At 35.4% G+C, this 26,679-nt stretch overlaps 1 protein-coding gene across 7 annotated transcripts in view; it reads right to left on the bottom strand.

Moving 5' to 3' along the window:
• Positions 1-26,679, bottom strand: part of MMS22L (MMS22 like, DNA repair protein) — a 152,657-nt gene that overhangs the window by 109,037 nt on the left and 16,941 nt on the right. For all 7 annotated transcript variants that reach the window (XR_003429415.1, XR_003429413.1, XM_027090203.1 and 4 more), the window contains 4 exons: positions 19,977-20,107; positions 18,399-18,512; positions 9,492-9,668; positions 687-749 (listed from right to left, as the gene is read on the bottom strand). Coding sequence is in view for 5 of the 7 variants with exons in the window: in XM_027090203.1 (XP_026946004.1) it covers positions 687-749; positions 9,492-9,668; positions 18,399-18,512; positions 19,977-20,107 (485 nt within the window). In the remaining 2 variants the exon portion in view is untranslated. The remainder of the gene's footprint in view (positions 1-686; positions 750-9,491; positions 9,669-18,398; positions 18,513-19,976; positions 20,108-26,679) is intronic.

The following is a 26,679-nucleotide window of genomic DNA, read 5'->3' as shown; positions in this document are numbered from 1 at the left end:
CCCAAATTAAAAAAATATTCTTTACTAAAATTTCCCCTTAAAATCTTACATAAATAACTTATGCTACAAAACTTTACAGAACTATAATACAATATGTTTAAAGATGTGATGAAGAGCATATTTAAAACTAAAAGGAGGTCAAATCTGACCTCTGGGCCATGAAACACTACATTAACCGTTCTGCAGAAAGAAAAATGATAAGGTGTGAAATGAGGACTCAGAAACTAGGACCTTATCAGTTAGAGTATGAGTCAAGCCTGTAAGACAAATTGCTCAGCAAGGCAAGTCACCTTCCTGCTGTGATGAGGATATAGCTGAATTTCCAATGCTACTGACTATCTCCCTCATCATGTCTACTAGACTTGATATCATGCAGTCAAGGAATGGCTTATAGTTCTGAAGCATCTGCTACTTATTTTGAATACATTTTTCAAAGTCACCAACCAGGTGACTATTATCTTTGTCCTTTAACTGGCAAGTCAGTGTTAAAATAAAAATCTTCAAAATAAAAACTATTGTACAAGGACCCTGCATTAACAAAGAATGATGATTCTATCTCAGACTTTTTATAAGTAAACTAAGTTTGTTATTTAAATCATTTTAACAGTTTGCTTGGTTATTATAAGTAAAATCTGTAACATAAAAATTTAGCAAAGCCCACAAACTGTCTCACTTTAAATGTGTACCTGAACATTGATGGACTTTTTCAGCAGTTCTTCTACAAAGTTCCAGTTTGATTCCATTTGTCTCTAGAAAGGGAGAAAATATTGCATTAAAATTACTGCTCTTAATTATTATTAAAATTATAAAGTAGCAAGTTAAGTGTGAAGTACATTTTCTACTATCATCAGGTATCATTACAATTTCTTGACTGTCTAAAATTACTTTGGCAAAGAGTTAGTTTACAGACTTGGGAGAAAAAAATTTACAACTATTCCAATCCCATATAAACCTTATCAGGAGTGATTTTATCAAACAGTGGTACTTCTATAAAATTATAAATGTTTTAACAAATAATAAATTTTTGCTGTCAGATACAATCTAACAGGGGAAAAAAAAACCTTTAAGTATATTTCGGATTTTTTTATACCAGCGACTGTCCTTCTTTATTCTGTACTTTACTCAGCAGAGATTTTTACCTTTGTTTTATGCATAACAGCTTCAAGATGGTCTACTCTAGTAAACAAGTAACTAAAAATTTTATATAGAAAATTAAAAAAAAACTTTTACCCACTGCTACCTCATTTAGCCAATGGTCACTTATCTGGCAAGCTCAACTATCCTGAAGACTCTATAATAAAGAAGAAAGCCAAAAAAGACTTTCACAAAGCCAACATATTTCACAAAGGCTAGGCACTGAGAACAATTCTACTTTTCCAAAGGGAAAGCCTGGAGGAACTTTTCACAGGATACCTAGTTCATTTGATACTCAGTTCTTAAAGGTTTGGATATGTGGATATCGGTCAAAACGAGAAGCAAAGAAAGAACCTCCAAGAAGCAGCAAGTAACAACTAGTTTCTGACAAGATAAGAATAAAAGGTGCAGAAGTTACCATAAGACTTCAGAAAACTAAGACACAGGCCTTAAAGAATAAAGGCAAAGAGCCTCATCTACACTTCTATCCGTGTTATAACAACTATGTTGTTCGTTGAACTCCAGTGACCAATACAAAGTTAAAGCATGTTCAATATTCTTGATTTTAAATGGCTGGATAATGTTCATGTAAGATGCTAACTACATAAAATCACTAAATAAATATTTCCTTAATAAAAGTGCCTAGTGACTGTGGTAGCCAGCCTCTAAGACAGCACCCAGTATCCCCCTGTCTCCTAGTATTCATACCCTTATTTAATCCCCTCCCACACTGTACCAGACTTGGTCTGTTACCAACAGAATACCAATACTAGTAGGACTGATAGTATGTCACTTCCAAGATTAGAAGTCACTGAAGCGTCCATCTTAATGACAATCTCTCTCGTTGACTCCTGGGAAAAGCTATGCTATGAACAGGATCGAAGAAGCCCACATGATGAGTGACTGAAGCCTCCTGCCAAGGTGAGCGAGACTAGAAGTGATTCCTCCAGCCCCAGTCAGGTCTTCAGAGACTGAGGACCCAGGTGACAGCTTGACTATAACCTCATGAGATCCTGAGCCAGGAGCCCCTAGGCTCCTACTGGATGCCAGACCCTCAGGAACTGTGTGAGAAAATGTTTGTTTTAAGCTGCCAAATTTTGTTACTCATCAATAGATAACTAGTATGATGATACAGTTATTTTTAGAAAGGAATTATTGGTTTTTTGAAATACATTTATGTAAATAAAGTGAATGCAAAATATTTATAAGGAAAAAATATGTAGTAAAGAATATGGCCTTGCCCAAAGAGGTCTGGACTTTATCCTTGGTTTCTGGGAGGTAATCTCCGCGGCCCTTCGAATGTTTCACCTGATAGGAGTATCTTTGTTTGCCCCTGGGCCTAGGGTCATAACTATTGTCTAACAATGTAACAGAGGGTGGAGGGTGGCCACACCCACACAGTCTTAGGGTAGGGCTAATTATACCTGAAAATCAACAATGTAACTTAGGCTGGGGGCTTTGGGTCCTGTATTATTTGACCTGAAGACTGAGCTCAACCATCATGTGGATGCAATCCATTATGCCTAGGTAATGGAGCTCCAATAAAAACTCTGACCACTGCAGTTCAGGCAAGCTTCCCCGGTTAGAAATACTCCCTGCATACTGTCACACACTGATGCCAGGTGACAAAGGTGTCTCAACTCTATGCGGAGAGGACAACAGAAGCTCCACATTTGCTACTTTTCCTGGACTCTGCACTATGTACTCTTCCCTTTGCTAATTTTAATCTATATCCTTTCCCCATAATAAACCATAACTGTGAGTATAAAAGCTTTCAGGGAGTTCTGTGAGTCCACATAAATTACATGGCTCTGGGAATCCCCGAGCTTGTAATTAGCATCAGAAATGAGGTAGCCTTGAGGACTGCGCTCTAAAACTCTCTCAAAAAGGAGACCATTTTGTTCTAGCAATACTATGTGTACATTGTGTTGGGGTCTTTACATTATTACTTCCTAAATCGTACCCAACTCATAGATAACACAATTAAGTCTCAGAAATGTCATGTACACAGAAGTCAGAGCATGAATTCAAATCCAAGTAGGTTTGGCTCCAAAGCCAGTGTTCCTTCCATTATACCATGCTATCAATAAATGAGTTTCTTTTTCTAACAAATTTTCCCTCAGCTTCCAGCAATCCACTTTTATATCATTCTTTATTAAGATAACATCACCACTAGTCCTAAATAATCACAAGCATGACAGGGTTGATGTATTTAGTTTTATAATTTGATAGGGCTAATGAGTATATTTTGGTTATTCTAGCAATTTGAATCACACAAATCAGAGAGAAGTAGTATGATTCTCAGCCAGAGAATTTCAACTCTATTTAATAGTACTGTGGTTATAATCTAAAACAAAAATAAACCACAATTCAGAGGAAAGAATGGCAACCATATCATGCCCAAATCAAGTCTAAGTGGGAAAATACGTATAAAAGGGTAACATATTTTTCTTCCACAGGGAAACTTAACTTTGAGCAGCTATTTTTTTTTTTTTTTTTTCTGTATACTAAGTTGTAGTATAGAAAGGAGGCAACAGTCATCAATTTGGGGCTATGTTTTATATTTCTTATCCCACTATTAAAATGAAGACACTCACTTAAGCTTCAGCACAGGTGGTATTTCCACCGGAAATATAAAATAGACACCCCACTCTCCACTTACAGCCGACTAGGTAACCTGGAGCAACTCTCATTTTAAGGTTGTATTTCACACCTTTTATCTAGTCACCATTTCAGATATTTCAAAGAAATGCATCAGCTAGCCTCACTGACTGCACTATGTTCTGGGCAGGGAAAGCACTGTTAAAATGATCCCTGCAATGTCCCAAAGTAATTTTTCTCTTTAAACTATATTTGCTTTTAAAATAGATGTTTGGGATTGTAAGAGGCTAACACACTCTCATCAGGAACAAACAAGGATGGCCACTCTCACTACTTTTATTCAACATAGTTTTGGAAGTCCTAGCCACAGCAATCAGAAAAGAAAAATAAATAAAGGGAGTCCAAATTGGAAAAGAAGAAGTAAAACTGGCACTGTTTGCAGATGACATGATACTATACATAAAAAATCCTAAAGACGTTACCACAAAACTACTAGAGCTCATCAATGAATCTGGTAAAGCTGCAAGATATTAATATACAGAGATCTGTTGCATTTGTACACACTAACAATGAAAAATCATAAAGAGAAATTAAGGGAACAACCCCACTTACCATTGTATCAAAAGAAATAAAATAATTAGGAATAAACCCACCTAAGGGGGCAAAAGACCTGTACTCCAAAAACTATAAGATGTTGATAGAAGAAACTGAAGATGACAGAAACAGATGGAAAGATATATGGTGTTTTTGGATTGGAAGAAATCAATAGTTAAAACGACCATACTACCCAAAGCAATCTACAGATTCAGTGCAATCCTTATCAAATTACCAATAGCATTTTTCACAGAACTGGAACAAAAAGTTTTTTAATTTGTATGGAAACACAAAAGACCCTGAATAGCCAAAACAATCTTGAGATAGAAGAATGGAGCCAGAGGAATCATGCTCCCTAACTTTAGACTATATTACATAGCTACAGTAATCAGAACAGTATGGTACTGGCACAGAAACAGACACATAGTTCAGTGGAACAGGACAGACGGCCCAGAAATAAACCCACACACTTATGGTCAATTAATCTATGACAAAGGAAGCCAGAATATACAATGAAGAAAAGACAGTCTCTTCAACAAGTGGTGCTGGGAAAACTGGGCAGCTACATGTAAAAGAATGAAACTAGAACATTCTCTAACACCATATACAAAAATAAACTCAAAATGGATTAAAGACCTAAATGTAAGACCAGACACTACAAAACTCCTAGAGGAAAACACAGGAGGAACACTCTTTGACATAAATCACAGCAATATTTTTTTGGATCCGTCTCCTAGAGTAATGGAAACGAAAGCAAAAATAAACAAATGGAACCTAATTAAACTTAAAAGCTTTTGCACAGCAAAGGAAACCATAAACAAAATGAAGACAACCTACAGACTGGGAGAAAATATTTGCAAATGATGCTATAAAAAAGGGATTAATTTCCAAAATATACCAACAACTCAATATCAAAAAACCAAACAACCCAATCAAAAATTGGGCAGACGACCTATGTAGGCATTTCTTCAAAGAAGACATACAGATGGCCATCAGACACATGAAAAGATGTTCAACATCACTAATTATTAGAGAAATACAAACCAAAACTATAATGAGGTTATCACCTCACAACAGTCAGAATTGCCATCATCAAAAAGTCTACAAATAATAAACACTGGAGAGGGTATGCAGAAAAGAGAACCCTCCTACACTCTTAGTGGGAATGTAAATTGGTGCAGCCACTATGGAGAACAGTATGGAGGATCCTTAAAAAACTAAAAATAGAACTACCATATGATCCAGCAATCCCACTCCAGATACATGCACCCCAATGCTCAGTGCAGCAGTACCTACAATAGCCAAGACATGGAAGCAACCTCAATGTCCATCAACAGATGAATGGATAAAGATGTGCTGTGTGTGTATGTGTATATATATGTATACATATATATACACATACACACACACAATGGAATTTTTACTCAGCCATAAAAAAAAGAATGAAATAATGCCATTTCCAGCAATACGGATGGACCTATAAGTCAGAGAAAGACAAATATTATATGATATCACTTATATGTGGAATCTTAAAAAAAAAAAAAAAACAATGAACTTATTTACAAAACAGAAATAGACTTACAGACACAGAAAACGAACTTATGGTTACCAAAGGGGAAAGAGGGGGAGATTATAAATTGGGACTGTGGGATTAATGGATACACACTACTATACATAAAATAGATAAACAAGGACCTACTGTATAGCACAGGGAACTATATTCAATATCTTGTAATAACCTATAATGGAAAAGAATGTGAAGAAGAATATATATAACTGAATCACTTTGCTATACCCTTGAAACACTGTACATTTCAATTAAAAAAATAAATAGAAACAAAATAGATGACTGGGATTGTAAGAGTTTAACACACTCTTATCTAGGTTGGGAGAAAAGCATTAAACAGAAATATATAAAAATCTAAAGTCTCTAGTATGAGAAGTGAGATACCAAATTTTCCTTAAAGGCCTGTGTTAAGGAATTGGCAACTTCTGTGATTTAAATCCACATACAGCAAAAATCCAATTTACAAAAACTTAAAAAAAAATAACCATATCTCAAACCTATTTAAAATATAAAGATTTCACATTAACCTTCAGGGCAAAAGCAGTTCACATTTAAAAACTGAAACATCTCTATGATTATCACAAGACTAGCAGTATTTCTCTGCTGCAGAACATATGACTAACTATTATTACTTCATATCATCCTCTCACACCAGATTACTTTTTAGTGGAATAAAGCATGCTTAATGCATAACCATTTTCTATATGGTAGCTGGCTATGCTAATACATCATAAGGAGAAAAAAAGAATTCAGATAATTTTCAAAATTCTGACCTAAGTATATCTCAGAAACAAATTAAAATCCTATATAATCTCTCTGAAAGAATGAGTCAATACACCTTTATGTTCATAGATTAAAATGATTATATGATTTATAAACCAAATTGAGACACTTCTGAGAATAAAAGGGAACAAACTAACCAGATGGGATGAGGGGAAAATGGGCATAAACTGGGACTGTCCCTGGCAGACTGGTACACAGGGTTATGCTACCAGAGACCTATTCATGAGAGGAAGTTCTCAGAAAGTTTCTCATATCAAATTTATCTAAGTGATAAAAATAGGGTGATATTTAACCACTGTGCACCTCAGTTTCTTTACCTGTAAAATGGATATAATATTAACTTCTTGCCTACTGCATAACACTTCATTGAGATAAAAACCAAATAGTCACTCTGAGATATTAAGCACTTTGCAAATGCAATATGCTAAAGGTATCACCTCTAATGAAGACTATCATTAACTGGAGAACTTAAGTTTTTGTTTTTGTTTTTGTTTTGCAGTAGGCGGGCCTCTCACTATTGTGGCCTCTCCCGTTGCGGAGCACAGGCTCTGGACACGCAGGCTCAGCGGCCATGGCTCACGAGTCTAGCCACTCCACGGCATGTGGGATCTCCCCAGACCGGGGCACGAACCCGTGTCCCCTGCATCGGCAGGCGGACTCTCAACCACTGTGCCACCAGGGAAGCCCTCAAGTTTTTCTTTTAAAGACATTAAGAAGTCAAGAAACGTTTGAAACTCTCTGAAGACTCATGAATAAAGGCAAAGTCTATTTTACATATACACATACACATTACACATCTTTATTATTTTATCATATGAAAGGATTTTTTTCCCAAATACCATGGCTCTCTTTCCTCTTAAAACCTTCTATATAATTTTAAAAATTAAGATTGAAAAAAAACATATGTATCTTGGCAAAAGAAAATCATAAAGGAACTGCTGACAAATATTAAAAGACAAAGGTTAAGCTATTTTAAATACAGAGAATTCTTTCACTATCTTGATCCAGAGCTAATAAAAGCAATAATGTCCTACGGAGTTCCCTCTATGAAAATGAAGAGTGATTTCAGCAATGCAACATAGGGTGGTTGTACCAATACAATTCAAAACTACAATAGTAATACTAATGATATATATTAACGTGGCTAGATTACCTACCATACTGGGAGCATGTGGGGGTTGATATCAAACACTATTGAAATGTACCACTCACTCAAATAAGTGTTAATGGCAGATCCAGCAAGCATTAATAACATGAAAGCACATTCTTTGAAGCAAAAGGCAGTACAATCTATTTCATGTGTATCCTATCACGGGCACCTATTATTATGATGGCCACTCAGTAGGAACTCAGAAGTGCTTACCTAACTACCCTATTTATTTACACTGCAGAAATATGTATTTGGAAGAATTAAGGTTGGGTGGTAAGAGAAATAAAAATGCTTATGTAAAGACCTTTGAATTATAGATAAATTTTTTGAGTTCTTTCATTGTTGTTCTAGTATTTTAAGAACTAAAAGATGTGAAACATAACCATATTAACTCCATTATAATACTCAATGAAAGGAATACTAAAGTAATAATGGCATTTATCAGTTACCATATATCAGTATGGGTAGGACTCATGTGCATAAACAAAGAACATATGATCCTTCTGAGAAGTTCATTCTATTGATCTTATTGATCTCTCTCAATGAATTGGTAGAATGCTTAAATACATCGATACTGAGCTGTGTGTGGACTTCTCAGAGCACTTTCTGACTTATCTTACTATATCTTGTGATCTCTTAAAGGACCGTTTATTACTAGGGAATCACTTAGAGGACCTCTAAGGCCCTTTCTCCGTTTCTAGGACACTATGTCAATACTAACTGACCCTCAGATTCCACGGATGATGTCTGGGCTCTGTCCAGTATTCCAGAAAGAGGAAAATCTGTGAAGTCCATCAAGGAACATGTTTCATAAAGCAAACGTTCCCATACCTGATAAGAGCATGAGATCCAAAGGACTTTTTAAAAATAAGAATTTCCAAACTCCAGACCAGATTACAGTACTAAAACAGGATCTCTAGACTTAAGAAATCTGAATTTTTAGAAACTCACAGATAGGCCTGTTGATCAGCCAGGCTTGTTAACCACTGCCAGAAAACAAAGACAAATTTTGAAAATACAGACATGCTTATTTTATGGAACTGATGGGTTGATATAATACTATGTTACTTCTGAACATGGAAGAAGTTATCTACAAATAGGGTTTCAGATAAATACACCTACCAGCTGGTTTTATTTCATAGGGATTTTAAAATAACACTGAAAAAATGTTTCTAACTAGAAATTAATATACTAGTTAAAATCTCTGTCTTTTTACATGAAGCAACTTCATCGTTGTTTAACAGATTAAAATATCTTCATAAAAATCTTCTCTAATTCATTTCTAGAGATGTAGGCTTTCCCTTTGGCAATCTTAAAGATTTTAGAACTAGAAGAAATCTGAACAGAACAATCCAGTCCCATGATTTCTGGATGAGAGAACAGAGGCCCAGAAAGGTTTAAGTAATTTATTAACAGTCACAAAACTACTTTGTAGCAGGCCAGGACTAGATCCCAAGTCTTTTCCCTAAACAAACAGTAAAAACAAAGATTATCATTTTCAAGATGTTTACAGGAAGGTTTACAGCTTCTAGATTCAGAAGCTGAGTTGATTTCTGTAGGATTATAATCTGATTTTTATTGTTTCTCCTCACATGCTAATTTGCCTACGAAAAGTACATATTGATTGATAATACAAGAAAGTTTGAAAAAATAAAATCTTACCATTTCATCCGGTATTCCATGGCGATCAAACTGATAAAATGATGCTACATGAGCAATCATCCACCAACTAAAACCCAATGGATCCCTGGGCTGGATTACAGGCACAGAAGGTCTTCTTCGGTCATTTGATTTTTCAAAGAGCGTTTTAAGTAGTTTATTCAACCAGTTCCAAAATGACTGTAGAAAAAGAGGTATTATGATTCAATTAAATTCAGACACTTATCCAATAACCTGTGATTTGGGTTTTTTTCCTTCATTTTTGTAAGGAAATATAGACACAAAAGAGAATACAAAATACATATATAAAACTTAGAGAATAATAAAAATACCCAGGTTAAAAATTAGAAAATGACTAGTTCCTACAGTTTCCACAATCATATGTTCTCCCATCCAGGAGTAACAATTATTCTGACTTCTATAATATATCATTCCCTAGTTTTTTAAGTTTTGCCACATAGATATACACGCCTCGATCACATATTGTTTGGCTTCACCTGTTTTGTTTTTTTTTTAATGTGTTTGTATTCTTACGTAGCTTGTTTCTATTCTTTGGTAACTTACTTCTTTTCCTCAATATTATATTTGTGAGATTTACCCATATTAGTGAGTATAGCCATAGTTCATCAGAGTATTCCAATATATGACTATAAGATAAACTATTTACCTAATTTACTACTGTTGAACATTTGATGGGTTTTAGTAAGATTTTTTTCTAGGTATTTGTCCATTTTATATAAATATTTGATATTATCAGATATTTTAATATCTGCAGAGTTTGAAAGCATGTTACCATTTTCATTTCTAGTACTGACTTTTAATCATCTCAAGAAAGATTAGCCAATTTTAGTAATTTTTTTGAAGAACCAACTTTTGGCTGTTTTGATCTTTCAATTTTTTGATCATCTTTGTTGTTTTCAATTTCATAAATTTGTGTTAGTCTTATTTACTACCTTTTATTTTCTTTGGGTTTACTATATAGGAATTTTTTCCCCTAACTTCTTACAATGAATTCTTAGCTTATTAATTTTCAACTTCTTTTCCTCTAACATTTGTATTTAAAGTTATATATTTCCCACTAATTATATCTTTAGCTGCAGTCCCAAAGCTTTAATTAGTAGTATGTTATCATTTACTTCAAGATATTTTATAATTTCCATTATAACTTCTTTCACCTATGGGTTATTTAGAAATGCATTTCAGTATTTCTAAGCATATGTGTATTTCTTCTCTTTGTAGTTCTGTCAGTGTTTATTTTCTACATTTAACAGCATATTACTAGCCACATAAAATTTTAATATATTTTATCTTCCTGGTGAATTGGACCTTCAATCAGCATGAAATGACTTAATGCTTTCGTTGGTTTTAAGTCTAATTTTCTCCAATATTAGTTTAATACATTACCTTTCTTATGTCTTTTTTCTATCAATTCCAAATCCTTCTGAATTTTGTTTTAGATTCTCTCTTACAAACAGCTTACAGTCTGTTCTGACAGTATATGTTTTAAATGAGCAATTAGTACATTTGCAGTTAATGTAATGTAACTCATATATTTAGTTTTAAACGTACCATCTTTTTTTTTTTTTTTTTTGCGGTACGTGGGCCTCTCACTGTTGTGGCCTCTTCCGTTGCAGACCACAGGCTCCGGATGCGCAGGCTCAGCGGCCATGGCTCACGGGCCCAGCCGCTCTGCGGCATGTGGGATCTTCCCGGACCAGGGCATGAACCCGTGTCCCCTGCATAGGCAGGCAGACTCTCAACCACTGCGCCACCAGGGAAGCCCGACAATCTTATTCTGTACTTCTATTTATACGTCTATTTTTTCCACCTATACCTCCTTCTTGCCTTCTTTTGGGATGACTACTTCACTATTTTCCCCTTTATTAGCTTGTAAGTTAAATAACCTACTCTCTCTTCTTTTAGTGGTACCTTAGAAACAACAGCATACATTCAAATATCTTGGTAAGTTAATATATATCTTGCAATTCTCTCAGACAAAACAAGGACCTTAAAATACTCTAACTCATTTATGCCCTACCCAATTTATAAGCCAATATTACCATGTATTGTAATTTTTAATCCCATTAGATTATATTATTGATTTATACAGAATATTTACCACTTACTTTATTCCTTCTTCTGCCTAAAACTTATCTTTCAGGATTCCCTTCAATTTTGCTTCATTGAAAATTGTTTCACCCCAGTCTTGAAAGATTTTGCTGGATGAAGAATTTCTTATTGAAAATTACCTTGTTTTAATACAATGAAGATTTCCCACTGGCCTCCACTGCTGTTGAGAAATCAGCTTACAGTCTAATTGTCATTCTTTTGAAAGTAGCATTTTTCTGTGTGAATGCTTTTAATCTCTTCTCTTTGTCTCACTATGATGTATCATGGTGTGTTTTTCTTTTTATTTGCCCTAGATGGAATTCATTGGGCTTTTTAATATGATAGCTTTCATTAACATTAGAAGATTTTAAGTCATTTTCTCTTCACATATTTTTTCTGTTCCACTTTCTACTTCCTCTCCCTTGGAACTATACATAGAAGTATATCAGATATTCTCTCTAGTCTCACATGCTGCATTTATCTACCATGTTTCTTCAGTTTTCTTTGATCTGTAACAGTTGTTCAGATTATCTTTCATGACTGACCCTGATGTTCTTGAGTAGGCCAGCTATTTAGGTTTGACTAGTATTTCTTCATGATTAGATTCACACGATGCATTTTTGGCAGGAATATCAAAAAAAATCTTTGTTCTTTCAATGCATCACACTGAGAGTACATAATATCAACTTGTTTTGTTATTGGTTAACTTTGATATCTTGGTTAAGGTGGTATCTGCTAGATGTTCTGCACTGCAAAGTTACTGCTCCCTTTGTAACAGACAAATACTGTGCAGAGATACTTATCAAGCTATGTAAATATTGTGCTTTTCATTATATTTTTGACAGCCATTGAGGATTCTTGCCTGAAACAATTACTATGAGGGTTGTCAAGTGGTATTTTCAAATTCCATATTACTTCTACATTTACTAGGAAGAGCTTCCCTTCTCTCCATTTATTTATATCACTAAAGACTCACAAATCCTTACTGTACAGATTACAGTCCTTTGCTATCATTTATTTTTTTGCTCAAATTCCCAGATTTGGTGTGTGGGAGATCTTCATGTTGGCCCTTGTGTCCTTTTGACAAGTCCTCATCATTTTTTCAGCACCTCGTTAGTTTCTGGTACAAGAGGTTCCAGACTCTTTTTTTATTTTGCATGCTCCCACCTAGAATCAGTCATTTTACCATTCTTTTCACTGGAGAATGGTCATTTCAAAACCAAGACATAGCTGAAATTTTCTCATTGCTACTCAGATATCCACCTAGTAAATAAGGTAGAAAATGTATATATGTCCACTCACACATATCACTCAAGAAATACTCATTAGTTTTCCTTTTCTTCCCTGAAATTTAAGTCTAAATGACATCTACTAGGTACTGAGTGTTGAGTTTTTAAGAACGCACTCATACAGATATAGCCAGTATTAGTTACATTTTAGAATATTTTCTGGGATAAAAATATGCCCTTAATCATATTAGTTTATTTTCATTCTTGGAGTTCCCACATAATTTGTGCTACGTGTGAATTCCCAAACATTCCTGATCCTCTCCTAGGTTTCTCTAATTGCTTCCTATCCTGTCCCCCTGGGAAGCAGCACCTTGTTGCCTCCACAAAGGTCAGCAGCAGCAGTCCAGACAACATTTGAAAATAACTTAATAACCCTGAACTGCTGCTCCCCTTTGGACAATTTCCTTAGAGCATTAGTCCTTTGAACACTGACTTGGTTCCAGAAAATGTCCCCTTCTCAGTGGGAAGACTCGAAATCCCATTCAGTCTTCCCCTCCCTCATTCCAAAGAATAGGACGGAGGGTAGGCAGTAGAGAGAAGGAATTAAATACTTCTTTTTGGAAGAATGTAAGCTTGTGTGCGCACACGTATATATATGCACACACATAATTTGTTCTTTTAAAAAAATAAACAGTGCATTACAGAAATCAGTACTGACGCATCATAAATTTTTAAAATCATGTACAAGAAAGAAAAAAAAAAATCTCTGCTTTCAGCAGTCTGGAAAGCTCCTAAGAATAGGTTCTATATAGAGCTTAGCCCGCTGTCAGCATTCAGGGGAATGATCACATCTCCTGCAATATCATTAACTCCTGAGTGAATGAAAGAGAAAAGCTTCCCTGTTCCTCCTGAATCTTTCAATTGCTTTTTCAGTTTTTCTTTCTCTGCTTATCCACATCCATCTTGGTCCCCAAAGCCATTGCCCGTCTGATAGTACAAAGAGTAATTTTTAACTTGCTTCTTTGTTGTTTTAGAAGGAATTTTTTGTTTTGATTCCTTTTTGTTTGGTTAATTTTTCTTGGTCTTGAGATTCTATTAAGGGATGTCATAGTTAGAGCCCATATAACCTCCACAGAGCAAAAGATGGGACTAAATCGTTTTTCTTTTCTTCTTTTTATAAATTTATTTATTTATTTATTTTTGGCTGCGTTGGGTCTTCATTTCTGTGCACGTGGGCTTTCTCTAGCTGCAGCGAGTGGGGGCTACTCTTCGTTGCGGTTGCGCAGGCTCCTCATTGTGGTGGCTTCTCTTGTTGTGGAGCACGGGCTCTAGGCACGTGGGCCCAATAGTTATGGCTCACAGGCTCTATAGCACAGGCTCAGTAGTTGCGGCACACGGACTTGGTTGCTCCACGGCATGTGGGATCTTCCCGGACCAGGGCTTGAACCCGTGTCCCCTGCATTGGCAGGCAGATTCTTAACCACTGCGCCACCAGGGAAGTCCCTACATTGCTTTTCTTTAAACTGAGGGCTTGTTCTATTGTGCCATACTGGTATTTCATTCAATGCTTGGGCTGGAAGTCCGAGATCAGGGTGCCAGCATGGTCACATGATGGCCCTCTTCCAGGTCACAGACGTCTGCTGTGTCCTCACAAGGAGGAAGGGTTTTTGAGTCTTTTTAAATGCTCTACTGTTGCCTTGTTTTATATTTTTTTTAAGAAGTCTAGTGCAGGTCAACTTATTTAGCTTTTCTAAGTAATTTAGCCTTTTTGCCTAGAGGATATGAAGATTTCCTTCAGGACTGGAAGATATTTCCTCTATGTCTGAAGTCAAATAGTTTTACAATATGTCTCAGGATGGATTATTTGGAATTAATCTTTCCACTTATCAAGCAGGCCGTTTCAATATGTAGATTTGGGTCTTCTTTTACTTCTGGAATATTTTCTTGGATAATAATTTTGAGTGTTAGCTATATCCCATTGTTTTGGTTTTTTTTAGGGGACTCCATTTATACATATGGTTATTTCTGCTTTGCTTATCTCCCATTTCAACCATTTTCTCTCTAACCATTTATATTCCTTTCTTTATCTCATTTTTAATCTCTTGGTTATTTTCCTGCCTTTCTTCCATGCCCCTTATTAAATTTTCACTTGAGTCTATTCTCCTTGGGCACTTTGTAATTCAGTCAATTTTATAATGATGTTTTCTTCCATTTCTCTCCTGCCTTCAGTTTATTCTTTTCATTAATTCCTAGCTTTTGGTCTGTTTTAAAATCTGAATATCTCATTCAAGTTGTTTTTTTGTTTTTGTTTTTATAGCCCCAAATGCTTATCTCCTTAATTCAGTCTGGAGTATTGTCTTAGGATTTTCTTCTGCATTATAGTTGTTTCTGGGGAAGAGGGTATCCTCAGCTAAAGTATATCAAATCAATTCTGTTTCCTTGTAGTAACTTTATAAAGACTTGTTTAGTTTCCTTCTTTTCATTTTGCAGGTTTGGACTACTCTAAAAGATTCCTAGTTCAGTGAAGCCCTCTTTTGTCAATGTACCAAAGTCCCATTTCTTTACTAGATTTCTTTTTTTTTGGTGGTGGTGGTGGTGTGAAGTAGGTATGAATCCTTTGTTGTTTTTTTTTTTAATTTATTTTACAAGAGACATTGTTCTATGCTTTTACTTCCTATCCCCTTCACCACCTAATCACCAAGGGGGAACCACTCCCTTTTTGCCTTTTTATTCTCCAGAAGCTCTACCTTCAAAGACTGCCTCATGCTTTGCACACACTTTTATGTTCCTATTCTTCTGATCTACAAAAAACCTTTCCAGTATTTTTCACATTCTTGAAATGGTTTTAGACCAATTTTTGGCTGCTGCTAACTCTCTGTTCCTCTCTCCTCAGAGCAGTTTTTCTCAGACTGCCTGCCCTTGCTTGACAGAAAGGTGTGGTAGTGCTTTGGTAGCTTTTACTTTTAATTTACAGCTTTGAACATTCTTATCTTGCAGGTATGCTATCAACATGTTTTCTGTGCAGTTTTATTTGTTCTTGCTATTTTATATTTTGGGGAAGGTTACACGAGAAGATGTGGGTTTAAGCGTCCATCCATTGTCCAAGGCTACTTAGAAGTCACTGGCTTGAAATTTTTAGTACAACCTAAGCAACATGAACTCAGGCTATAAAACTGTATGAGTGCTGGCTTATGATAAATACACTGAAGCTATTTTAAACTGCAAAGAAACACAGTTAAAGACAGGCAATTTTCCTTACAAATTTAGTTGAGTTTCTAGTTCATTCTTTTGGGGGCCCAGATTTATGGGTAGTTGGTGTATAGTAGGTTACCAACTTGAGTTGATTCTGAGCTTTGTCTTCTATTCTTGGACCTTATAATATATGAAAGCTAATTTTCCAAGTTTATATAATTCAGCAACTGCCTCTAAGCTTCAAGGTTCAGCTGACCTGAATTCCTACCTACATTTAGTATTTGGCCTCAATACTTCTTACTTTCAACAAGTTCACTGACACATCTAAAATGCTTATTATATGATATTATATGATATGCAGCATGATTATTTTTTTAGCAGAAAGGTCAAACTGTCTTACTGTCAGGAATGGAAACTTCTAATTTAACTTTCAAAATAAAATAGCTTTCAAAATCTGTGAATAATATATTTTAGTTGTGTTTTAAAAAATGAAATGACCTATGATTTCCATTATTTTAAGACAAATAACTCTGGTTACTACATAAAATGAAAAGCATAACAGTCATTTAGGTTAAACAATACATATTACTATGCAAATTTCTATAATATAGTATTTTAAATTATGTCTACTTTTCTGCTTAAAATCTAGAAAAAGACTCAGGGCAACAAGTATGAACATGCCTTAATTAATTCTATGTAGTTTACACTTTCAAGTCTAAAATTTATAAAATAAGAACAATTCTAAAAAATATAAAATTCTTAAAGATAAACTGCAGAAAATGGAAAAATCTATGTTTACCACATAAATGAAATAAAACATCCTGGAAAATAATCAAAGGAAAATATTGCTGAGACTGTGTAATATTTAAGTCTCACTGTGGAAAGCTTAATGCTACTGACAAACCAAAATGTCACGGAAAAACAACTTTCTTACTCAATAAGTAAAAATGCGTTAAATTTATACATAGTAAATTTATTTTATTTTACTTATACCTAGTAAATTTACTACTAAAATAACTCAAAATAAATATAGTATTATAAACCTCCAAAAAGTTATTATTAAAATTATACAGATAATTTTCACTGTCCTAAAAGTGCCCTGTGTTCTGCCCACCCTCAGAAACCACTAATCTTTTTACTGTTTTCATAGCTTTAGCTTTCACAGAATGTCATATAGTTGGAATCATACAGTGTGTAGCCTTTTAGATTGGTTTCTTTCACTTGGTTATATGCATTTAAGGTTCCTCCATGTCTTTTTATGGCTTGATAGCTCATTCTTTTTAGTGATGAATAATATTTCATTGTCTGGATATACCACAGTTTATCCATTTACCTACTGAAGGATATCTTGGTTGCTTCCAAGTTTTGGCAATTATGAATAAAGCTGCTATAAACATGCATGTGCAGGTTTTTGTGTTGACATGAGTTTTCACTGTGTAAATACCAGCACAATTGCTGGATCCATATGCTAAAACTATGTTTAGTTTTGTAAGAAACAAGCAAAATGTCTTCCAAAGTGGCTGTACCATTCTGCATTCCCACCAGCAATGAATGAGAGTTCCTGTTGCTCCACATTCTCATCAGCATTTAGAGTTGTCAGTGTTCCCAATTTTGGTCATTCTAATAGGAGTGGTAACTCATTGTTCTATCCGTTTACATTTCCCTGAATTTGTAGTGTCTTTAAAGAAATTTTTAAAATATTAGAATTGAGCTTTCGACCTGAAGAGCTACAGAGAAGTTTTTTTAATTTATGGATAAATTCTTGAAAATGTATATAGGAAGAAATTATTTTAAACTCCTAACTGGATAAGAACATATAAACCATTTTAAGTATCATTTCACAGTGAATTATTTGTATTTACTTCTGCATATGAATATTTCTCTTTTTCTACTAATCCAGAACACTTGAAATAAAATAAAAGCCCCATTCTGAAGACTTGATCAAAATGAGGTGAAGTAAAATTTCCCACCTTCCCCTTTGTGTTTATCTTTCTCTCTCCTTGAAATAAGATACTATAAAATGGATTAATAAAAACCTGTGCTTTATTTCTCCACAAATCTAAATCTACCTCATTTCCTAACTAAAATATTTCCTGATTACTAGAGGGTTTTTAAGTATGGTCTAAAAGATTCTTGACAGAAAAAAAAAAGAACTTGAGAAAATAAAACAGTCAAATCTTGTACTTCCCCTAGCTGTTTCATATTACCAATTTAGGGTTAAAAAAATAGTAGGTATTTAGTATTCAGTTAATGCTCTGTTTGGTGGTGGTGGTTGTCTTATTATAAAGAAAGACTTCGTAAGATTTTTCTTTGACAAAACCACTGCATGAATTCAGTGTAAGAGCTAGTACCAATAACTAACATCAATTTTATAACTTACTTCTGAGAGAGACCATTTACTCCTGTGGTTGAGGAGATGAATGAGTAGAACCCATAATTCTTTAATGCATGGACAGGGGCAATGGTGACTCATTAATGCTTCAGAAGGCCTAACCTGCAGGAAAGACCCAAAAAGAGTAACTTATAAGACAGCAGAACTTTACATGCCACATATCTCCCCAAATGTTTTAAAAGAATGATTTAGATGACTTAAAATTTATGCTCAATTACATAAAATTGTTTATAAAAAAACATACCATTTCATTAACTTTTAAAATAAATTTCCATTTAAAAAACAAAAGTACACAATGAATTTTATTTTCAACTTAAAAAAAACCTCTGCTTTAATCATCTAGCCCAATGGTCAGCAAAGTTGTTCTGTAAAGGGCTAGATAGTAAATATTTGAGGCTTTAATAGTGAAATAGTCTTTGTAACAACTATTCAACTCTGCCATTGTTCTACATCAGTCACAGATAATGGATAAAAAGGATGGGACTGTGTTCCAGTAAAATTTTACGTATAAAAACAGGTGGTGTGCTAGATTTGGCTGCAGGGCCATGGTTTCTAAACCTTGATCTAATCTATCAGCCAAATAAAAAGACTTCTAAGAAAATGATTAGAAAATAAATTTTGATTCTCTGTAATGCAGACTAAATTTTTTTGTAAGAACAAGTACAATTATTAGGAATTTATAAAGGTTAGGCAACTTTACCATTTTTGTAACAAATATACCCTCAATGGCCCCAAATAATAGAGAATATGCACTGTAAGTATAGCCAGACTTCTGAAATTCATAATGTGTTCATTATTTCACATACTACATACACTTTTCTAACATAATACACAGTAAAAAAAAACAACAACAGTAAAGACATTACTATATCATATCTGGTCAATCTACTAATTATATTAGTTGTAAATACATAGACTAGATTTAAACAATATTAAAAATAAATACATAAAACACAATCTAAATTTAAAAAAATTATAAATCCCAATTTCCCATAGGTAACATTTATGCTTGTAACCTGAAATAAGTGATTATTGTCAACAAATTTCCATTGCTTGAAAATAAATGAATACCATAGCACTTTCAAATCACTGTCTGCATTAAACACTATGATAAGCAATTTAGTAAAAACATGTAATTTCCCCCAAGATTCTAGACCTTTTATGAAGACAACCAAACAAAACCTCTCTTTAAATATGTCAACTAACTTTAGCTAAGTACTCATTTATTTTATTATATAACAACAAAACAATAGATTATTAAAGGGCTGGTATCTATTTGAACAGAAATTAAATTTCCAATCATTATCATGAACATTCTGTTTTTATTTATTTTTGACAAATGGAAAAGGCTATTTTTTTTAAAACAGCTCTAAAACACTAATTCCAGCCTGTTTTAAATGTTTACCTCAAATTCTTTTCCCAACCACCTCCCAAATAAAAATAAATATAAAATTAGAAGAATTAACAAGTAAGCCATTTTAGATTCTTATGGGTCAAACCACATGCATTAAGTACTGACTATTGCCATTAAATACCAAAAGTGCAAATGAACTCTTAAAACATTACCTTATCATACCTGTTGAGGGACAGGCTTATTAAATCACAAAGAAGATTTTCACAATGTTCTTCAAATAGGCTGACATTGGTTAAATTGTCACCTGCCAGATTCATAAACTGATGACTATATATAACTTGTTCTAAAAATGGAATAAGATAAATTCTGTTTAAAACTACAGTAGATTTTAGTAATTCAGAAGGAGGAAAGTGACTGTATACCTTTAAATTAACATAACAAAACTGCAAAATAACAGTTAAAAGCAAATGTTTTGCAAATAAAACTTTGAAAACAATTCCTTTCTTATACGAGCAGTGATAGACATTAGCTTAAAAAAGTTTCAATCCTCCCAAGTACCATTTAATAGATTTTCTTAATTTGGCCACCTGAAGAGCAACAATGCAACATCACTTCAAAGAAAAAAATACAAGACAGGAAACACCAGAAAATCTTTACCCATATTTCTAACCAATAAAGCCTTTAAAACATTATTCCTTTAACAAATACTGAAAAAATAACCATGTACAATTGTTTTTTGGCATGAAATAGAGTAAACCAAGGTAACGGATACCAAAATTTGAACCTGTCAGAGTAATTTCATCTGAGTATTGCTCTAAGAATATATTATTTGAAATACAGTCCACATGAGAGAGGAAATCATATGTTTGTGTACACCTTTATATGTTCACATGTATGTATATAAGTGCTTACACATATACACATACACATATATGTATTTTCGTATTATTAATGCATTGAAAAGTAGGTATTGAGGTAAAGGATATGTTTATTACCTAAATAATTAATAATTTACAACTACAGGAGACCTTAAGATGGCGGAGGAGTAGGACATGGAGATCACCTTCCTCCCCACAAATACATCAGAAATACATCTACACGTGGAACGACTCCCACAGAACACCTACTGAACGCTGGCAGAAGACCTCAGACTTCCCAAAAGGCAAGAAAATCCCCATGTACCTGGGTAGGGCAAAAGAAAAAAGAATAAACAGAGACAAAAGAATAGGGACGGGACCTACACCAGTGGAAGGGAGCTGTGAAGGAGGAAAGGTTTCCACACACTAGGAAGCCCCTTCACGGGCGGAGACTGCGGGTGGCGGAGGGGGAAAGCTTCGGAGCCGCGGAGGAGAGCACAGCAACAGGGGTGCGGAGGGCAAAGCGAGGAGATTCCTGCAAAAAGGATCGGTGCCAATCAGCACTAACCAGCCCGAGAGACTTGTATGGTCACCCGCCAGGACGGGTGAGGGCTGGGAGCTGAGGCTCAGGCTTCGGAGGTTAGATCCCAGGGAGAGGACTGGGATTGGCTGCATGAACAAAGCCTGAAGGGGGCTAGTGCGCCACAGCTAGCCAGGAGGGAGTTCAGTAAAAACTCTGGACCTGCCTAAGAGGCAAGAGACCATTGTTTCAGGGTGTGTGAGGAGAGGGGATTCAGAGCACGGCCTAAACGAGCTCCTGAGACGGGCATGTGCCACGGCTACCAGCGCAGACACCAGAGACAGCCATGAAATGCTAAAGATGCTGCTGTAGCCACCAAGAAACTTCTGTGCAAGCACAGGTCACTATTCACACCTCCCCTCCCAGGAGCCTGTGCAGCCTGCCACTGCCAGGGTTCCGTGATCCAGGGACAACTCCCACGGGAGAACACATGGTATGCCTCAGGCTGGTGCAATGTCATGCTGGCCTCTGCTGCCACAGGCTCCCCCGCATTCCTTAACCTCCCCGCAGCCTGAGTGAGCCAGAGCCCCCTAGTCAGCTGCTCCTTTAACCCCGTAATGTCTGAGCAAAGAACAGACGCCCTCAGGCGACCTACACACAGAGGTGGGTCCAAATCCAAAGCTGAACCCCAGGAGCCGTGTGAACAAAAATGAGAAAGGGAAACTACTCTCAGCAGCCTCAGGGCAGCAGATTAATCTCCACAATCAACTTGATGTATCCTGCATCTGTGGAATAAGTGAATAGACAACAAATCATCCCAAAATTGAGGCGGTGCACTTTGGGAGCAACTGTAGACCTAGAGTTTGCTTTCTCGTCTAATTTGTTTCTGGTTTTATGTTTATCTTAGTTTAATCTTTAGAGTTTATTATCATTGGTAGATTTGTTTATTGATTTGATTGCTCTCTTCCTTTTTACTTTTTTTAATATATAGATACATATATTTCTTTCCTTCTTCTCTTTTTGAGAGCATGTATGTGCATGCTTCTTTGTGTGATTCTGTCTGTACAGCTTTGCTTTCACCATTTGTCCTAGGGTTCTGTCTGTCCGTTTTTTTCTTTTTCTTTTGGTATACTTTGTAGCTCTTATTATCACTGGTGGATTTGCTTTTTGGTTTGGTTGCTCCCTCCTTTCTTTCTTCGTTTTAATACTTCTAATTTTTTAAATCATTTTTTAATTCTTTATTTTAAGAACTTTCTTTTCTTTTCTTTATTTCTTTCTATTTTTCTCCCTTTTCCTCTGAGCAGTGTGCCTGACAGAGTCTTTGTGTGCCGGATGGGTGTCAGGCCTGTGCCTCTGAGGTGGGAGAGCCGAGTTCAGGACACTGGTCCACCAGAGACCTCCCGGCTCCACATAATGTCAAACAGTGAAAGCTCTCCCAGAGATCTCCATGTCAAAGCTAAGACCCAGTTCCACTCAACGACCAGCAAGCTACAGTGCTGGATATCTTATGTCAAACAACTAGCAGGACAGGAACACAACCCCACCCATTAGCAGAGAGGCTGCCTAAAATCATAATAAGGTCACAGACACCCCAAAACACACCACTGGATGCAGATCTGCCCACCACAAAGATAAGATCCAGCTTCATCCACCAGAACACAGGCACTAGTCCCCTCCAACAGGAAGCGTACACAATCCACTGAACCAACCTTAGCCAGTGGGGGCAGACTCCAAAAACAACAGGAACTATGAACTGCAGACTGCGAAAAGGAGACCCCAAACACAGTAAGTTAAGCAAAATGAGAAGACAGAGAAATATGCAGCACGTGAAGGAGCAAGGTAAAAACCCACCATATCAAACAGATGAAGAGGAAATAGGCAGTCTACCTGAAAAAGAATTCAGAGTAATGACAGTCAAGATGACACAAAATCTTGGAAACAGAATGGAGAAAATACAAGAAACGTTTAAGAAGGACCTAGAAGAACTAAAGAGCAAACAAACAATGATGAACAACACAATAAATGAAATTAAAAATTCTCTAGAAGGTATTAATAGCAGAATAACTGAGGCAGAGGAACAGATAAGTCACCTGGAAGATAAAATACTGGAAATAACTACTGTAGAGAAGAATAAAGAAAAAAGAATGAAAAGAATTGAGGACAGTCTCAGAGACCTCTGGGATAACATTAAACGCAGCAACATTTGAATTATAGGGGTCCCAGAAAAAGAGAAAAAGAAAGGGACTGAGAAAATACTTGAAGAGATTGTAGTTGAAAACTTCCCTAATATGGGAAAAGAAATAGTCAAGCAAGTCCAGGAGGCACAGAGTCCCACACAGGATAAATCCAAGGAGAAACATGCCAAGATACACATTAATCAAACTAATACAAAGAAAAAATATTAAAAATACAAGGGAAAAGCAACCATTAACATACAAGAGAACCCCATAAGGCTAACAGCTGATCTTTCAGCAGAAAACTCTGCAAGCCAGAAGGGAGTAGCAGGACATATTTAAAGTGATTAAAGGGAAAAACCTAAAACCAAGATTACTCTACCCAGCAAGGATCACATTCAGATTCGACAGAGAAATTAAAACCTTTACAGACAGGTAAAAGCTAAGAGAATTCAGCACCACCAAATCAGCTTTACAACAAATGCTAAACGAACTTCTCTAGGCAGGAAACACAAGAGAAGGAAAAGACCTACAACAAACCCAAAACAATTAAGAAAATGGTAAGAGGAACATACATATCGATAACTACCTTAGATGTAAATGGATTGAATGCTCCAACCAAAAGACATAGACTGGCTGAATGGATACAAAAACAAGACCTGTATATATGCTGTCTACAAGAGACCCACTTCAGACCTAGGGACACATACAGACTGAAAGTGAGGGGATGGAAAAAGACATTCCATGCAAATGGAGAACTGGAGTAGCAATTCTCATATCAGACAAAATAGACTTAAAAAAAAAGACTATTACAAGAGACAAAGAAAGACACTATATAATGATGAAGGGATCAATCCAAGAAGAAGATATAACAATTGTAAATATTTATGCACCCAACATAGGAGCACTTCAATACATAAGGCAAAATGCTAACAGCCATAAAAAGGGAAATCGACAGGAACACAATAACAGTGGGGGACTTTAACTTTAACTTTAACACCCCACTTTAACCAATGGACAGATCATTCAAAATGAAAATAAAGAAACACAAGCTTTAAATGATGCAATAAACAAGATGGACATAACTGATATTTATAGGACATTCCATCCAAAAACAACAGAATATACTTTCTTGTCAAGTGCTCAAGGAACATTCTCCAGGATAGATCATATCTTGGGTCACAAATCAAGTCTTGGTAAATTTAAGAAAACTGAAATTGTACCACGTATCTTTTCTGTCAACAACACTATGAGACTAGATATCAATTACAGAAAAAAAGCTGTAAAAAGTAAAAACACATGGAGGCTAAACAATACACTACTAAATGACCAAGTGATCACTAAGAAACCAAAGAGGAAATCAAAAAATACTTAGAAACAAATGACAAAGAAACCACGATGACCCAAAACCTATGGGATACAGCAAAAGCAGTTCTAAGAGGGAAGTTTATAGCAATAAAATCCTACTTCAAGAAACAAGAAACATCTCAAGTAAACAACCTAACCGTACACCTACAGCAATTAGAAAGAGAAGAACAAAACAAACCCCAAAGTTAGCAAAAGGAAAGAAATCATAAAGATCAGAATAGAAATAAATGAAAAATAAATGAAAGAAACAATAGCAAAGATCAATAAAACTAAAAGCTGGTACTTTGAGAAGATAAACAACATTGATAAACCATTAGGCAGACTCATCAAGAAAAAAAGGGAGAAGACTCAAGTCAACAGAATTAGAAATGAATAAGAAGTAACAACTGACACTGCTGAAATACAAAAGATCACGAGAGATTACTACAAGCAACTATATGCCAGTAAAATGGACAACCTGGAAGAAACGGACAAATTTTTAGAAAAGCACAACCTCCCAAGACTGAACCAGGAAGAAATGGAAAATATAAAGAGACCAATCAGAAGCACAAAAATTGAAACACAATCACAAGCATAGAAATTGAAACTGTGATTAAAAATCTTCCAACAAACAAAAGCCCAGGACCAGATGACTTCACAGGCGAATTCTATCAAACATTTAGAGAAGAGCTAACACCTATCCTTCTTGAACTCTTCCAAAATATAGCAGAGAGAGGAACACTCCCAAACTCATTCTATGAGGCCACCATCACCCTGATACCAAAACCAGACAAAGATGTCACAAAAAAAGAAAAATACAGGCCAATATCACTGATGAACATAGATGCAAAAATCCTCAACAAAATACTAGCAAACAGAATCCAGCAGCACATTAAAAGGATCATACACCATGATCAAGTGGGGTTTATTCCAGGAATGCAAGGATTCTTCAATATATGCAAATCAATCAACGTGATACACCATATTAACAAATTGAAGGAGAAAAACCATATGATCACCTCAATAGATGCAGAAAAAGCTTTCAACAAAATTCAACATCAATTTATGATAAAAACCCTCCAGAAAGGAGGCATAGAGGGAACTTACCTCAACATAATAAAGGCCTTATATGACAAACCCACAGCCAACATTGTTCTCAATCGTGAAAAACTGAAACCATTTCCTCTAAGATCAGGAACAAGACAAGGTTGTCCACTCTCACCACTATTATTCAACATAGTTTTGGAACTTTTAGCCACAGCAATCAGAGAAGAAAAAGAAAGAAATAAAAGGAATCCAAATCAGAAAAGAAGAAGTAAAGCTGTCACAGTTTGCAGATGACATGATACTATACATAGAGAAACCTAAAGATGCTACCAGAAAACTACTAGAGCTAATCAATGAATTTGGTAAAGTAGCAGGATACAAAATTAATGCACAGAAATCTCTGGCATTCCTATACACTAATGATGAAAAATCTGAAAGAGAAATTAAGGAAACACTCCTATTTAACACTGCAACAAAAAGAATAAAATACCTAGTAATAAACCTACCTAAGGAGACAAAAGATCTGTATGCAGAAAATTATAAAACACTGATGAGAGAAGTTAAAGATGATGCAAACAGATGGGGAGATATACCATGTTCTTGGATTGGAAGAATCAACATGGTGAAAATGACTATACTACCCAAAGCAATTGACAGATTCAATGCAATCCCTATCAAACTACCAATGGCATTTTTCACAGAACTAGAACAAAAATTTCACAATTTGTATGGAAACACAAAAAAAGACCCCAAATAGCCAACACAATCTTGAGAAAGAAAAACGGAGCTGGAGGAATCAGGCTCCCAGACTTTAGACTATACTAGAAAGCTACAGTAATCAAGACAGTGAGGTACTGGCACAAAAACAGAAATACAGATCAATGGAACAGGATACAAAGCCCAGAGATAAACCCACATACATATGTTCATCTTATTTTTGATAAAGGAGGCAAGAATATACAATGGAGAA

Source organism: Aethalodelphis obliquidens, unplaced genomic scaffold (assembly GCF_003676395.1).
Source record: "Aethalodelphis obliquidens isolate GAN/ISIS:26980383/991018 unplaced genomic scaffold, ASM367639v1 scaffold3, whole genome shotgun sequence".
Classification (NCBI taxonomy): Eukaryota; Metazoa; Chordata; class Mammalia; order Artiodactyla; family Delphinidae; genus Aethalodelphis; species Aethalodelphis obliquidens.
The sequence above is the reverse complement of the archived record's forward strand: the minus strand, read 5'-3'. Positions and strand labels throughout refer to the sequence as shown.